The 15,003-nt window shown below is 65.3% G+C and overlaps 3 protein-coding genes across 3 annotated transcripts; 1 reads left to right on the forward strand and 2 right to left on the reverse strand.

Moving 5' to 3' along the window:
* Nucleotides 1–28: 28 nt before the first annotated feature.
* On the reverse strand, nucleotides 29–2,436 carry MNEG_7363 (Protein CLEC16A; the record flags this gene model as incomplete). Its single annotated transcript, XM_014044162.1, has 3 exons — nucleotides 29–1,194; nucleotides 1,391–1,511; nucleotides 1,729–2,436. Coding segments are annotated over 3 exons (1,995 nt in total), but the record flags the coding sequence as incomplete, so codon positions are not given.
* A 545-nt stretch (nucleotides 2,437–2,981) lies between these two features.
* Nucleotides 2,982–4,112, reverse strand: MNEG_7364 (Coiled-coil domain-containing protein 12; the record flags this gene model as incomplete). The annotated part of the gene is made up of 4 exons (XM_014044163.1): nucleotides 2,982–3,026; nucleotides 3,296–3,415; nucleotides 3,570–3,641; nucleotides 3,924–4,112. 4 exons carry the CDS (start codon nucleotides 4,110–4,112, stop codon nucleotides 2,982–2,984), a joined length of 426 nt encoding a protein of 141 aa, XP_013899617.1.
* A 390-nt stretch (nucleotides 4,113–4,502) lies between these two features.
* Nucleotides 4,503–14,151, forward strand: MNEG_7365 (flagellar associated protein; the record flags this gene model as incomplete). The annotated part of the gene is made up of 19 exons (XM_014044164.1): nucleotides 4,503–4,522; nucleotides 5,410–5,842; nucleotides 6,043–6,318; nucleotides 6,699–7,029; nucleotides 7,208–7,321; nucleotides 7,506–7,666; nucleotides 7,980–8,170; nucleotides 8,486–8,651; nucleotides 8,880–8,971; nucleotides 9,194–9,278; nucleotides 9,510–9,581; nucleotides 9,863–9,991; nucleotides 10,153–10,164; nucleotides 10,449–10,580; nucleotides 11,037–11,120; nucleotides 11,313–11,372; nucleotides 11,966–12,269; nucleotides 12,526–13,208; nucleotides 13,540–14,151. 19 exons carry the CDS (start codon nucleotides 4,503–4,505, stop codon nucleotides 14,149–14,151), a joined length of 3,957 nt encoding a protein of 1,318 aa, XP_013899618.1.
* Nucleotides 14,152–15,003: the final 852 nt, after the last annotated feature.

Raw genomic sequence — 15,003 nt, forward strand, 5'->3', positions numbered from 1 at the left:
GCAGCAGCTGGTGCAGCAGCCATGCGACCAGCCACAGGCCCGACGTGGGCAGGCCGGGCAGCACGAGCAGCCGCACGAGGGCCGCGGTCAGCTCGTCCGAGAACGTCGAAAACATGGCCGCGTCCCAGCCGTCCGGCGTCGCCAACGACTCCCGCCGCCGCTGCTGCTGCTGCTGCTGCTGCTGCCGCTGGTCATCCGGATCGCCCGCCAGCCCGAGCGCCCCCAAGCCCGCCGCAACCCCCTCCGCCAGCTGCTGCTGTTGCTGCTGCCTGCCCGCCGCCACTGAAAGGGCCTGAAGCTCTGCTGGCAGGTACTGCCCAGTCAGCAGCTGCACCAGCTCCGACGCGTCGCCTGCACCGCCGCTGCCGCCGCCGCTTCCGCTGCCGCTGCCGCTGCGCGCGAGCTGCTGCTGCTGCTCTGCGGGCCCCGTGGCCCCGCCGCCGCCGTTGACCGCCACCGCCGACCGCAGCTGCTCCAGGCACGACTGCACCAGCAGCCGCGCCTCCCCCGCCGCCGGGCCGCCGCCGGCGCCGCCCGGCTCGGCGCGCCGCCGCGGCAGCAGCGACAGCGCCGACAGGAGCTCAGCTGACAAGTGTCTGCTGCCGAGCATGGCCGCCAGCACGCGCAGCGCCAGCATCGCTGGGTAGGGCTGCGCGCCGCCGAGAATCTCCAGCAGCGTCCGCTTGCATGACGCGCCGCCCCCGTCGCGCGCGCGCGGCGCCGGCGCGCCCGTCAGCTGCCTGCTGACGGGGCCGCCGCAGACCAGGGCGAGCAGCATCTGGTGCAGCAGAGGGCCGTAGGATAGCAGGACAAACAACCGCTCTAGAACAAACAGGCAGCAAACCGGCCGCACCCGCGGGGCCGACGGCGGCGGCGGCAGCTTGCCTGCGGCCGCGGCCGCCAAGCCCCCGCCATCCGCGCTCGCGCCGCGCCCGGCTCCGCCGGTGCCCCAGCCCCCGCGCCCCGTGAGGCCGCCGCCGCTGCCGACGCTCATGAGGCCGCTGCTGAGCGCGGAGCCTGCCGCGGCTGCCGCAGCCGCGACCCGCGAAGACATGGGCACCGCAGACGCGCCCGCCGCTGGCGCCGCGGCGGCCGCTGCGGCGGCGCCGGGCGCCAGCAGCGGCCGCAGCAGCAGGGGGCTGACCACCGCTGACCAGAGGCCATGGGCCACATGCTCTGCAATGCCAGGGGCACCTAAGGGGGGGGGGCCGACGGCCGCACAGGCGGCGAGCACGTGTCACGTTCGAGCCCCTCCGGCCGCTGCGCCCCCGACTGCTGTCGGTTGCCTGGCAAGCCCTTGCGCCGCGCGGTTCAAGCTGATAGCATCACCTGCCACCCTGGAAGGCGCGCGAGACGCCCCCAGCAGCAGCGCAGGCCCCCCCGCGCCCACCTATGCTGAGGGTGTCGCTGCAGTAAGACACGATGTCCTCCACCTCGGCCATCTGCGAGTCCAGCGCCCCCAGCGCCTGCACGCCGCCCGCCTCCGCCGCCATCATGCGCCGGTCCAGCAGCTGCGGGCGGCCGGGGACGGGGGAGGGGCGTGGCGGGGCGGTCGGCGCTCGGGGGCGCCGTGTGGGAGGTGCTCCCTGCACGGCCCGTGCGAGTCGCCTCGTGGCGCTTGCTGCTTTCCTCCCGCCCCGAGCGTGACATGGCCTATCCGCCGCCTTTGCGCCCAGGTGCATGCCGGCCCTCGCGCCACTGCCTCTGCCGCGTTGCCGCGCCGCCCACCTGGACCTGCTCTGCCAGGTAGGCGGCCAGGTCCTCAAAATATCTGCTGGCCGGCGGCGAAGATACAAACGAGTGGATTGCGGGGTCGTCCACTGAGAAGATGTTGAGCGTGATCGTCCGCACGGCGGCGCGCACCATGCCCTCGCGGTTGTGCGCGAGCCGCACGGCGCGCGTGTAGAGTGGGAAGGCGGGCCGGGCGGCGGCGGGGCTGCTGGGGGCGTCGACTAGGAAAAAGTGGACTGTCGTGGGGTTGAGCTTGAGGCTGATGGTCTTGAGGAAAGACACATAGAAGCCCAGGACCTCCTCGTCGTCAAAGTCAAAGTCCAGGTCGACGATGTTGTTGACGTGGTTGTTGGAGAACAGGAAGAAGACGGCCGTCTCGCTGCGCACGTTTTGGATGATGATCGACAGCGTTTGCAGCACCTGCTTGGCGACGTCGCCGCTGCGGTTGGCCGGCTGCAGCAGGATTTTGTGCAGGTAGGTCATGATGTTATTCTCAAGCAGGTAGTCGAAGATGCGGGGCTCGTTCTGGTCGCCCCATATCATGAACTCGGCGATGGCCCTGATCGTCTCGACGACGACCGCCTTGTTGGACTCCGTCACCACCGGGTTTCTGATCAGCAAGCTATACAGGTCTCGTAGCTCGTCAAGCGTGAACTTGCGTTGCGTGGGCCCACCCAGCACGCTCGCCCAGAGGCTCTTCAGCATGGTGGCCGCTCTCGACGCCCAGAGCGCCTGAAACCTTTCTACGCCTTGAGACGCATCAGATCACACATCAATGGTTGAAGACATCAAGCGAGACTGTGCTGCATGGGATCGATCAAACGTGTTGCGTTCGCAGGCCTGCTTGTGTGCGCTGATTTATGAGGATACTCAGCGTCCTCGGCCTTTCCTTGCAACGCCATGCTGCAAGTCAACACCGCCAGCGTGCTGCGCCTGCTCTGCTGCCCTAGTTGGCGCTTTGCCACCTGCGCTCACCGGTACCTTGAGCTTCCCAGGGTGCCGGTAGAGGTGCAATGTACCGGTAGCAGTGGAAGCGACCCCTTAATATAAAAAAATTTTCACGCCCTGCGCTGCCTGTTGCCGCTGCGCCTGACCTGAGTCAACACATAAGGGACCACACCTGCTCCGTTTGCTGCTGCGAAAATGAGCGACATCTTTACACCGCTCGTATGTTGGTGGTGCGCGGAGTGGCACACATAAGTGCACTGGACAACTGACGGTCAATCAACGCAGGTAGACGCCACACTCAGTCAGTCTGCAACGCCGCCCTCCTCTTCAATCCGTCGCCGCTCCTCCTGCCAGCCAGTGAGGGAGTTGCCGAGACGAGCCAGGCTCAGTGGGAGGGCTGCCCAGTCACGACGTTGACCTGACAGCCACACCTCTGGCAGCCATACCATGCACGTGCAGCACCGCAGTAGCTGCCAGGCTCTGATGGGCACTCCCACCTGCCGTGCGAGTGACCTGGCTGCCGCTCTGACCTGCACACCACCCCTTCAGCACCCCGGCCGCCACCACCTTGTCCGCAAGCCCTGACCTGCAACCTTCATAAAGCGCACGCCCCCACCTGCTGCATGATCTCCACCAGCGCGCGCAGCGTCCGCCGCTCCAGCTTGTCCAGCTTGGGCTGCACCTCGCGCTTCAGGTCCCAATTCGCCTTCTTGGGTGCCACGCTGGCCAGCAGCTCCTGCACGGGCGCGCCGGGGCAGGCGCACAAGCGCGATGCTTACATGCGCAACACCACTTGCATCAGGGTGCTGGACGTCTTGCTGCGGGTGCAGTTAGTGTGCCTGGTCACGTACGGCCACCAACATTGCGGCAACATCCAGCCTGCCGCGCACCTCCTCGCCCGCGTCTTCTGGCCGCTGCTCCACCACAGGCTCCTCAGCCTTTGGCACTTGGGCTGGTGCTACCTGCACCGTGAAAGGGTACGGCGACAGGAGGCGGGGGCCTGTGCGTCCCTGGCGGCTTGGCGACGCTGCTGCGCGCATCCCCGATGCATCCCCATGGTTGCCGCTCGCTGACAACACTACTCCAACCAAGCTGCACCAGGCAAGAGGAGGAGCCTGTCCACATGACAATAAGCAGCCATGGCGATGCATCCGCAAGCCGAGTGCAGAGCAGCGCCACTACGGCAGCAGCATTCGACGACAGAACGTTGCAGTCGAGGTTGTGTGCTTGCGGCTCGCCCACACCTGTTCGTGCTCTATGTGCTTGCTGTCCTTCACCACATAGTTTCTGAATTTCAAAACTGGCTTCTCTGGCTCCTGCTGCTCATGCTCCTCCCCCGCCGGCCCAGCATCGCCCGCTGCACCATCGCCCGCGAGCGCTGCCGCCGCCTTGAGGGCCTTCAACCGCTCCCGCCTCGCTGCAGCCTCTTCCATCTGTGTGACTGTAAGTAATATTTGTAGGCTGTGCTGTTATAGAGAAAAACAGCAGGTGAGTGCAGGAAAAGATACACGTAGCAGACGATCTAAAGCGTCCTTCACGCGTGCAAATGAACTATTGATGGTGTTTGTTGTGGGCGTGAAATTCTCTTACCAGCAACCACTGCCACGTTTCACAGAAGTTGATGTACGGTAAACTCGCAGACTGTCGCAGCAGATCATTTCGAACTGTGTGCTTCCAGGGGCTGATATGCGTGATATGTTTCATGACACCATTGCCATATACTCTTTCCGCTAAGCCGTGCTGGGTGCAGCGGCGATCTTGTCTGACCTGCTACTTGACTGTGCCGTCAGCATTGCATAACGCGGACAGCACGCTTTTCCACAATGACAAATCTGCTTTCTTAGTCTGATTACGCGGCATCACCGCCAGCGGCGCTGCATACAAGGCTGGCTGGCTTTGAAGAGAAGGGCCGGGCGCCAGGCGGCGCGGCGCCCTTCTGTCATTGCTGCTCGCCCCAGAATTATAGCAGCCGCGCACAAAGGCCTGCTGCAAAGGCGTGGCTTGGAGATTGATGGGCCACGGAAAGGCCGGCGCGCTCCCGCCGCCGGGGGCCCCCACCGCCCCAGCCCTCAAAGCAGCGATGGATAACAGCTGCATGGTGGGCACGCTGCTCCAAGAAGGCTCCAGCGGGGCTGCCGCTACCCCTCAGCAGCCGCGATGCAGCGTCATGCGCAGCCAGTCATCAAGCCTGCCGCCTCCGCGTGGCATGATGGGTGACGTTCGGGCACTCTCCTTCGGCCCGAACGGCCGCGTCGCGACGCCCTTGGAGCCGCGCCCCGTCTCCCCAGTGTTGAACGCAGCAGCGCCGCCGGCGCCCTGGGCCCGCTTGGCCGACAGCGCCGCCGAGACGCAACCTCCTGCGCCAGAGACGCGGCTGCGCCGCGCAGCATCACCGCCCCGCTGCAGCCCAGCCTCAGCCACCTGCGCGGACTCACGCCCCCAACCAGCTGAGGCAGGCGCGGCACGCGAGGCTGGCTGGCGGGCGTACCTTCTAGGCGCGCCCGCTGCGCCTGCGCCGGCGCGGCCGGGGCATCTAAGGGTTGAGAGCCTGCTGTACCGCAGTTGGGCGCACGGCGGCTGCGTCGACGCGGTTGTGGGCACAACGGGCAGCCCAGAAGGAGGATCAGTCGGCAGCGAAGGACTCAAAGTGAAGGACGACAGGATCTTTGCACAGCAACAGCCAACACCGGTTTTGGAGGGTGCACGGGCTGCGGCTGCGGCGCCATGTAGTGCGCCGTCCGGCGGCTGCGACGCCTGGGGTGCGGGTGCGGCGACCGGCGGCGAGGATGGCGTCGGCGGCCCCTGCCACAGCGGCAACAGCTGGCTGCGGCTGCACTTCCCGGGCGCGCGGCCGCCGCGGCGGGAGGACGCGCGGTCGCTGAGGGCGTGGCTGCAGCAGCAGCTGGACGGGCTCCAGCAGCGGCTGGCGGCGCCCGGCGCGCTGGGGGCGGCGGGGCTGGCGGGGGGCGGCGGCGCTGGAGATCGTGGAGCGGCCAGCGGCGCGGCGGCGGGGGCGGCGTCTGTTTCGTGCGTCCCCGACTTGGGGGAGCAGACGTCCCAGCTGCTGGCCCTAGCCACCCTGCCCGGCGGCGCGCTGGATGTGGACGCGCTGCAGCAGCAGCAGGCGGTGCTGTCGGCGGCGTTTGGGGAGCTGTGCCGCCAGGTATGCACCGCTGCGGGGTGCGGCGCCCACTGTCGGTGTTCGCCGGATTTTGCGTGCGGGATGTCAGACTCTGATCCCTCGAGGGATCGGCAGCACGAGCAGACGCCCATCCTGTTTGCCACATGCATGAGTGAAGGAGAATTTCATTGCAGTGTCGTTTCGCTGGCTGCTTCTCCCCTTGCACCTTGGACGCCCGCCAGGTGTCCGTGGGCTGCATCGAGCGGGGCCGCCTCATGGCGCAGTGCTGGCTCGCGCTCGGCGACATGCTGCGCGCCGCCCTAGCCGACCGCGGCGCCGCGCTCGGCGCCGCCGCGGCCGCGCGCGGCGGCGAGGCGGGCGCGCGGGGGGAGGTGGAGGACACGCGGCAGCGGGCGCGCGAGGAGGTGACGGCGCTGCGCGTGCTGATGGAGCGCCACGCGGCCAAGGCGGCGGAGGCGCGGCGCGAAAAGGACGTCTTTGTAGAGAAGAATCGGCAGGTGACTATGCCCTAACCAATCCATCACACGGCGGTTTGTTTGTCGCTGAGGTTTGGCGAGCTGAGCGCTCAGTTGCAAAGTTCTCGAGGAACCCCGACATCACAGGGGCCAGCTGCGTCCATGACGCCATGTCCGTCGCACTCATTGCTCCGGGCGCGCATATCTGCACACCCCGGCCTTTGCAAATCTCAAGCAACGCTCCAGACACGCACAGTTGCCACAGTTGCGCGTGCGCGCACACACACACACACACACACACACACACACACGCACGCACGCACGCACGCACGCACGCACGCACGCACACACACACACACACGCACATTCTCTCACTCAAACACACACGCACACCGCCCGTCGTCGCGCGTCGCTGCTTGCAGCTGGAGGCCGCCCTCGCGCGCCTCACCAGCGTCCAGCTGCTGGTGCAGCGCGTGGACGAGCTCGAGACGGAAAACCTTCGCCTGGCGGATAGCGGCGCGGTGCTGCAGAAATCCCTGAACGAAGCCCAGAAGGAGCTCTCGTCTGCGCGCTGCACGGCGGAGGACAGGGCGGCGCGCGCGGCGGCGGCCGAGGCGGAGCTGGCGCGGGCGCACGAGCAGCTGGGGACGTCGACGCCGCGGCCGCGGAGGGACATGGGTCTGCTGAGCGACCTGCTGAGCCCAGAGGAGCTGCTGCTGGTCGAGCAGGCCCTCATTGCAGGCGCGCACTTGTGTTACCAACACTGGTGGAAAGGCGCATCGCACAACGATGTCCTCGTGCTTCATACTGTACACCTATCCTGATGCTTAGAGCTGCTGCTCTCAAGAGTGTGGCATGCAGGCTCCCCGCAAATGCCTCAAGGCACGTCTCGTTTTGCTGCTGGTGTATTTCCCTCACACTTTGAACGCAGGCATCCCCTCGGAGCACGTGCACCGCATGCTGCTGGCGCTCACGCCTGGCGGCGCGGATGTGGGGCCCTGGGCGGGGCTGCTGGGCTGCTGCCGGCCCGCGCTGGACGCCGAAAGTGAGGGCATGAGACGGGCAGCCGCGCATGTCGCGCGCTGTTCATGCATCCGTGCTGTGCACATGAGATGCTTCAAGCAAAACGTCGGGCGGATGCCGCAGCCTGCAAGCCCTTGTTCCACTCAGCGCCCTGCCCCGCATGCTCACAGCTGATCATCACTACACCCTTGCCTCGCGCCCCCCAGCCACGCCAGCAGGCCGCGAGCGGGTGCGCGCGACGCTGCTCGGCCTGCTGGGCGCCTGCGACGCCGCAGGGCTGTCTGCTTACGCTTCGCCGAGCGCCATGGCGCTGCTGTCGCGCGCCATCCACGTGGGGGCGGACTGCGATGCATTGATGGCGCTGATGGTGAGTCCGCGGTTGGCATCGAGTCGCGGTGATGCAGGTGCAGGAGATCAGGGGCGTGGAGGCGCGGGGGGAGGGGAGGGGAGGGGAGGGTTCTGTGCGTCACCCGCGATGCATCAGGCGGCTGGTCGCGCACGCAGACCTGGCGACCAAGATTCAGCGTTGTCTCCGCCGCTGGGCGCTGTCCGACAGTTGTCTGACGGTAAAGGTGGGACAGAGTAGTAGACATTCTATCTAAACCCTGACCCTTTGGCCACGCCTGCAAAACTGCCCTCCTGCCGCCCCATTTATTGCCATCACTCCCATGCGCCCCAAGGACGGCTCCCTGGGCTGCCCCGGCGGCCTGGACTGCAGCCCGTACGTCCCGCTGCTGGGCGCGCTGAGTCAGCGCTACGGCCACGACGCGTCGGAGCTGGGCGGACCCGTCACGGCCGCGCTTGCGCACGCGGCGCTGTCGACGCGCGGCCGCATGGACGAGCTGGTGGAGCGCAGCCGGACGCTACACAGGTGGGGGGCCCACGCGTGGACGCAGCTCAAGCACGGGGCGGCATGCCGCAGGCTAGAAGCGACAGCACGCAGGGTTGGGGGCGGGGCCCCAGTGAAGGCCGCGCACTGGAGGGGCAGGGGGTGACGGCGGCTCAGTGCGACTCCGGTTCCCACAGATTTGGCACGCCCTGCTGCGCCGGCTCCCTGGTGTGCTTAAAAAATTGTGTCTGTGGAGGTGCCTCTTTGCCTTTCCGCTTGCACTCTGCTCCGCCCGCCCATTGATGGCCTTGACGGCCCCCCCGAACCGCCACCCACCCCACCTCGGTTGCCGCCCAGGGAGCTCGTCATGTGCAAGCGCGCCCTGGCGGAGCAGCGCAAGCACGAGGCGGATCGGCTGGAGGCCGCGCTGCGCGACCAGCACCGCCAGATCATGCGGCGCAGCGCGCGGCCGCTGTCGCTGATCGACAAGTTCCTGCAGACCAAGTGGGGCGACTACTACACGGTGGGAAGAATCGCGACGCGTCACAGCATCCAAGGCTGTGTGAGCGAATAAACCAGCATCGTCGCAGCAACAAACCTGCTGAATCGCGTTGTGTCACAACGGGTGGCCAGAGATTGTGAGTGTGGCTGGAGAAACAAGAGGGCCACACTTGGCAAAGGACACGACTGTGATCTGCTGGGCTGTGCGCACCGACCTCGGAAACCCCACCACGCGACGCGCCGTCTTCAGGGCATAGGCATGTTCGAAGAGCTGCCGCGGGTCCTACGCTGCAATGTGCCCGTCAACAACAAGTTCGTGCGCGCGAGCGCGCGCGTGATTGCGTGCGTGTGCGCCCGCACACACTCATTTGCAAGCTGGCCTGATCTCATGCAGTGCAGCTACGGTCATGGCAGGCATTGCCTGGCACGCATGTGCCCTCCTCCGCGGCACGCGTATTGCGGTGCGCCAGCGCGCCCCTTGCTGCGCTGGCAGACCACCCTTGCAACCCATTCGCGCCGTCGCCCCGCCGGCTCTTCCACCTGCGCATGCGCCATCAATCACAGGCGCATGTCCAAGCGCGAGGCGGAGAAGCTCGTCCAAGAAGTGTGGGCGGCCAAGGACGAGTACGAGGGGCTGCTGGGGCACAAGGTGCGGGCGGCGCACGGGCCGCGAGCAGCGCGCCCACCACCTGCCAGCTGCTGGCTGGCCTGGCACTGGTACCCTCGCTCTGGGGGATCTTGCAGGCCACCTTGGATGCATAACGCGAGCCTTGGGGCGTGCGTGTGAGAGGTTTCAGGCAAGGTGAGGGGCGGCTTTGGGATGCCTGGCGTGAACCTCGGCCCAAGCGCCAGTCATATTGTGTGTGACCCACCGGCGCAGGTCCACCTCCACGAATTCCTTTGGACGTTCCTTGAGAAGCGCTTCTTCGCCATACCCCGCCTCGTCATCGAGGTGCGGCTGAAACACCCGGTGGCGCTGGCGCGAAGCAATGTGTGGTGGTGTTGCAACAGGGATGACGCGCGTAAACAATCCATGTGCCGCCTGTGCACGCCCCCACGTGCTTGCACACGCGTACCCCTGATTAAATGCATTTTTGGATTGAGGTCTGGTGTCTTTATTTGGGATCTCTATGGGTCAGCACGCAGTAAGACAATATGTATGCCTGTGTTGGCGTGTGTTCTTGATGGGTGGTGAGTGAATACTGCCCTGGTTGATCTGGCCAAACACCCCAGGTGGCATACAACATGATCTATTCGCTGGGCCAGCACAGCTACGACGCCGACTGCAACCTGTTCCTGAGGATATTCAGTGGCGACGTCGAGGAGGGGGTGCGGCAGGAGCAGGAGGCGCTCGAAGAGCAGGTGGGCGTGCGTTGTGTGTGTGTGTGCGCGCGCGCGCGCGTGTGTGTGTGTGTGTGTGTGTGTGTGTGTGTGTGCGCGCGTGCTTGCGTGCGTGCGTGCGTGTGTGTGTGCGCGTGCGCGCGTGTGTGCAGCCTGGTAGAGGTCCCCCTTACTACCCCCAGGGGAGGAACCAGGTGTGATGCAGAAGCACATTGCTGCGCGCTGGTGGACAATTAAGTTGGAACTCACCAGCGACACGCGTCTGTCACCGCATGCCACCCAAATCGACACGCTTGAAAGCGTCCTGAGCGCACGGCGTGCTTGTGCGGTCTGTGCGCTGCCTTTGGTTTGCTGCTTGCATTTCGGTAGTGGTGGCGTCGGCGCAGCTGACAGCTTCGCCCAGCTTATCCACGTGCTGTGCTCGCCCCCACTCCTTTTCTACCTTGTCATCTGCGTGCATCCTGGCCCCTGACCTCAGGTCTTGACCACACTGCGCCTGGTGGACGCAAGCATCAACCACCAGGCCACGGGGTGGCTGAACAAGGGGGATGTCAAGACTGCGCTGGCGGGCTTCTTCAAGGGCACCAAGAAGGTCGACCGGCTCGACGAGGTGATGCGGGATGATCAGGGGAGTGGTGTTAGGGAGCCTGGCGGCTTGGGCTATTGGGCAGCTTGACAGCTGAGTGGGAGCTTAGGGGCTTGGGAGGGAAGGCGGGCGGGCAGCAGTGCCGCACAGCAGGAGCGAGGGAGCAAGGGGGCAACTCTGGGAGCGGCGATGATGGGGCGGGGCAAGCGCCACGTCTTGTGATTTGGGTATCAAGCGGGCTGCAAGCACCCCTGTGGATCTGCGATTCCGCGAGAATGCCAGGTTTTCACGATTCCTGTCCACTGTGAAACCCCTGGCCCACCTGAATCCCGCACCTGCACCCGTCCGCACCGACCACATGTCCCCTCCACCCCACCCCTCCCATCTCCACATCGTAATCTTGCACCCGACAGACCCCTTCTCATCTCCACCCCTCACACATCCACAACCAACACCCCCTCACCAATCCACCGTTTGCAGGTGTACGAGGCGCTGGACACCGACGAACCCGGGGAGGTGGTGCCATACCCGCGACTGTTTGATGATGATAGTGACATGAACCAGGTGCGGGATAGCCCGGAGGTGTGCATGCACGAGGTCGGTGAAAGGTTATGTTGGGAAGCTGGGGAGGTTGTGCGATCCAGTGGGAATGCATCCATGGGGGAAAAGGGGACGGGGTGGATGGTGACGGCTCGCCCCGGTGGTTGGTTACGAGTGAGCCGCGGGTTCTGCCGCGCTCTCCCTGTGTGCTTGCAGTCAATGTTTGCGGAGACTGTCAGGGGTCAGTGCCTGGCGGAGCGCCTGGAGTACCTCCAGGTGAGGCGCGTTCGCCGCAATGTGTGTGGGCGTGCAGGATGATCGTGGGCAGTGTGTGTGGGGGTGGGCTGATTGAGAGGCAGGCTTCCACCTGGTCGTGCATACCATGGGCGTGGGTGACTATAATCTGATTATTGTCCTATGGATACCCGAGGCACGGGTTTCACGGCGTCCACGGTAGACAAAGTTCATTTCAAGGCTCAACAACAACAGCAACTACGTACGAGCCGCCATCCCAGCACAGCAACCCTCGAGTGTGCTGAATATATGACATTATACCGTAATCGGGCTCTTGACGTGTAGCTTGTTCGCCCAGATTGTCTACCCTCTGCTTCCCGCGGGGCAATTTCTGCAATTGAGGAATCCCTTCAAATTACCGTTCTGCCAGCATGCACACAGCACAGTTTGCAACGTGGCTCGCACGATCAGAACAAAATTGTGTTATTGCTTCTATTTACGCACATCATATCCCTCTTGCGGCGGTGGCGCGCATGGCGCAGCTCCGCGAGGGCCTCATGGCTGTGATAATTGAAAAAATTACAGACATGCGTGCCCTGGTACCGCGTGTGGACTCGAATACGGGCAAGCGCCAGGGGCAGTGGCCAACATCGGCGCTGCCCAACTTCATCCAGCCGCTTCCAAACCCCACCTTGGAGTTTGATCCTGAGGCGCAAGCGCTGATGAGGGACATTGCTGCAGAGCGGTCCCACTTCATGCACAGCTGGCTGGTGCTGTTTGCACCACACCTGTTCTGGCCGGGGCTGGTGGAGGTCAAGTGCCCGCTGTGCCGGGGCAAGGCGACCGCCGACGGGTGGAGCAACAAGGTTCACCAGATCACTGGCCTGTCCGGCGTCTGGTACCTGAACGGCGCACGCTACCTTTGCTCGGACTGCCCTGGTGAGGCCGGCGCCGGCGATCACGCCGACACGCCTCAACCGCCCGCAGCGTCGCGATGCACGCTCCACGCGGCGTGCGTGCGCAGTTGTTTTGGGAAGAGGGGGGGGGATGGCGTCAGGGTGTACAAGAAACGCGTGCGCTCTTGCAGGTGCGCTCGCTTCGCGCTGTTGGGCTGCTTGCATGGCTCCTCTGCCGCCTGCTGCTCAACACACCTGATCCCCATCGACACACTTCACACATACACGCACCCCTCCAGGCCTGCAACAAGGCAAGGAGTACAGCCCCGCGGAAGTTGGCCAGGTGGTGGGGGAGGTGCTGGAGGAGGAGGGAGAGGAGGGGGAGGGGGAGCAGGAGGAGGAGGAAGCTGGCGCCGCAGCAGACAGCCGGCAGCGGCGGCGGGAAAGCGGGGCAGGGGCCAGCACGAGCGGCCGCGAGCAGCGGCAGGAAGAACAGCAGCTGCAGCGTGAGCACGCACAGGCAGACACGCAGAAGCGGCGGCAGCAGCGGAGTTTAACTTTCACAGCGGTTGACCCCCGCGTGGTGGCGCAGCTGCCCGAGTTTGCTCGCCGGCAGGTGCCTTTCCTGGACAGCATCAAAAGCAAGGCGGCCGATGCGCTGGTCGTGGCGGAAGAGCTGCGATCAGAGGCGCTGCAGCTGCGCCGCGAGAATGCTGCCCTCCTCCTGCGGCTGGCTGAAAGCCGCAGGGCTGAGGCTGCGCTGCTTGAGCAGGTGGCGGGCTTCCACACAGCTCGACTGGGTGCGCAGGGGCAGGGCGGCGAGCAGCAGCAGCAGCAGCAGCAGCAGCAGCAGCAGCAGCAGCAGCAGCAGCAGCAGCAGCAGCAGCAGCAGCAGCAGGAGGTGGCCCAGCAGGCGGCGGCAGCGGCGCGGTGGCCGCAGCCTTTGCCTCACGCAAGCGGCAGCAGCGGGCGCCACGCACAGGTGAGGACCGGGGCCCGTTGCATCTCGTTTGCGCACCAGGTCAACTGGTCGGTGCACCCTCTCAGCAGGCATGCGCGCGCTGCATTGCATTGCCAGATGCCACCCGGTGGGTCAGCATTGCGGAGGGCCGTGCGTTTCAAGTGCCGCTACACCACACACCAAAGGCACCAAAACAACTTGCCAGCTCATTTTGGTCAAATTAAACAGCGTTGCGCAGCGGCGCAGCGTGTGCAGCTCTATATATGTCATGCCTAATCCGGTCAACCTGCTGCAAATTTTACCAAATCGGTGTCGAACGAAACACCCTTCGTGATTTCCTCCCCCATCGCAGGCTCCTACACCTCAGCAGCAGCTGGCACCTGGCCTCATGGCGCTGCTGCAGGCCGGCCAGCCCCCGCAGCAGCCGGCCGGAGCATCGTCGCAGCCACCGCCGACGGCTGGCGGGCTGCTGCCCGCCACGTTGCCGGCCAACTGGCCGCTCTCGCTGCTCGGCGGCGGACTGCCCGCAGGCATGCTTATCAGTGGCGGGCTGCTGCCGGCGGCGGTCATGGGGACTGGCGCGCCGGCGCCGCCGGCGCTGGCAGCCCACTCGGCTGGTGGGCTGGCGTCGCAGGCGCTGGGGCTGGGAGGGCTGGCAGCGCTGGCCAGCGGCCTCGCCATGGAGCTGCCGGCCCCCCAGCTGTTAGCCGAGGAGGCCGCCAGCGAGCAGGGCCAGAAGCGCAAGCGGATCCCCACCAACGCAGCGGCAGAGGCGGCAGCAGAGGCAGCAGCCAAGCCCACGTCGCACCGCGGCCGCAAGCATAAGTGCCGCTCCTGCGGGCGGCTGATCTCTGAGGGGGGCAGGATCAGCCACTGCCCTTGGGGCAAGGGCTTTTGCGCCCATTTGTGCATCGTGTGCAATGAACCCATGGCATCACACACCGCCCCTTGCTACAAGTGTTAGTCCGGCCTCAAACACATCCAGGTTTCTGGTTCAGTCGTGCCTCTTTTCTTGGCAGCAGCTTTGCTGCAACGCTCAAGTGCCATTTGGTTATGGCAGCTTCGCCTTTTGCAGCGACTCTGTTTGCAGCCTGGCTGAGCGGCGCACTCAATTTGCCTCAAGCAGCGGCAAAGTGCTGCGAGCGTCAACCCTGATCGCTTTCTGTAAGTCGATGATGCCAATCTCCAGTGCCATCACAGGCCCATCCCTGCTGGGCTCCTGCCAAGCACCCCACACTTTTGACTCAAATACATGTTGTAAAAGCAGGCGGGCGCCCAAAAGGCACCCCCTTGCGTGGCCACAACTCCAGCGGAACCGCTGGGCGCCGAAGGCCCAGCGATATGCCATGAGTGCCCCTTGGGCGCTGCCCGCAACCAATGATTCGTTCCCAACCCCTTTCTTGTCAGGCCCTCGCGTGCTCTGAGCGCGTGGGGGACGGATAAGTACATCTGCAACCTAGGCTGTTGTGTCGGTGTGGGTGTGGGTGTGTGGATGTGTGTGTGCGCGCGCATGCGCTTTTGCCTGCGTGCGTGTGCTGGTGCCCTTGCCTGGGTGCGTGTGTGTCTGTGAGGGGCTGTGGGAAGGCGGCAGGTTTGGGCCCAGGGATGGGGCGGACGGTGCAGCTGCTTGGCTGCGTTGTACTGCACTCCACAACGGACCTTGACCGTTGAACAAATACGTGGCTGTGCGTCTTCCGGAAACCATCGGGCGACAACGCCCTTGCGTGACCACCAACCTACCGCAACAACCGTTACCTCACACCACCACGCGCCGGCCCAACCCCGCAACCAGGAAATCGAGGACACCATCCGCGAC

The sequence above is a fragment of the Monoraphidium neglectum genome, assembly GCF_000611645.1.
Source record: "Monoraphidium neglectum strain SAG 48.87 unplaced genomic scaffold scaffold01295, whole genome shotgun sequence".
Lineage (NCBI taxonomy): Eukaryota > Viridiplantae > Chlorophyta > Chlorophyceae > Sphaeropleales > Selenastraceae > Monoraphidium > Monoraphidium neglectum.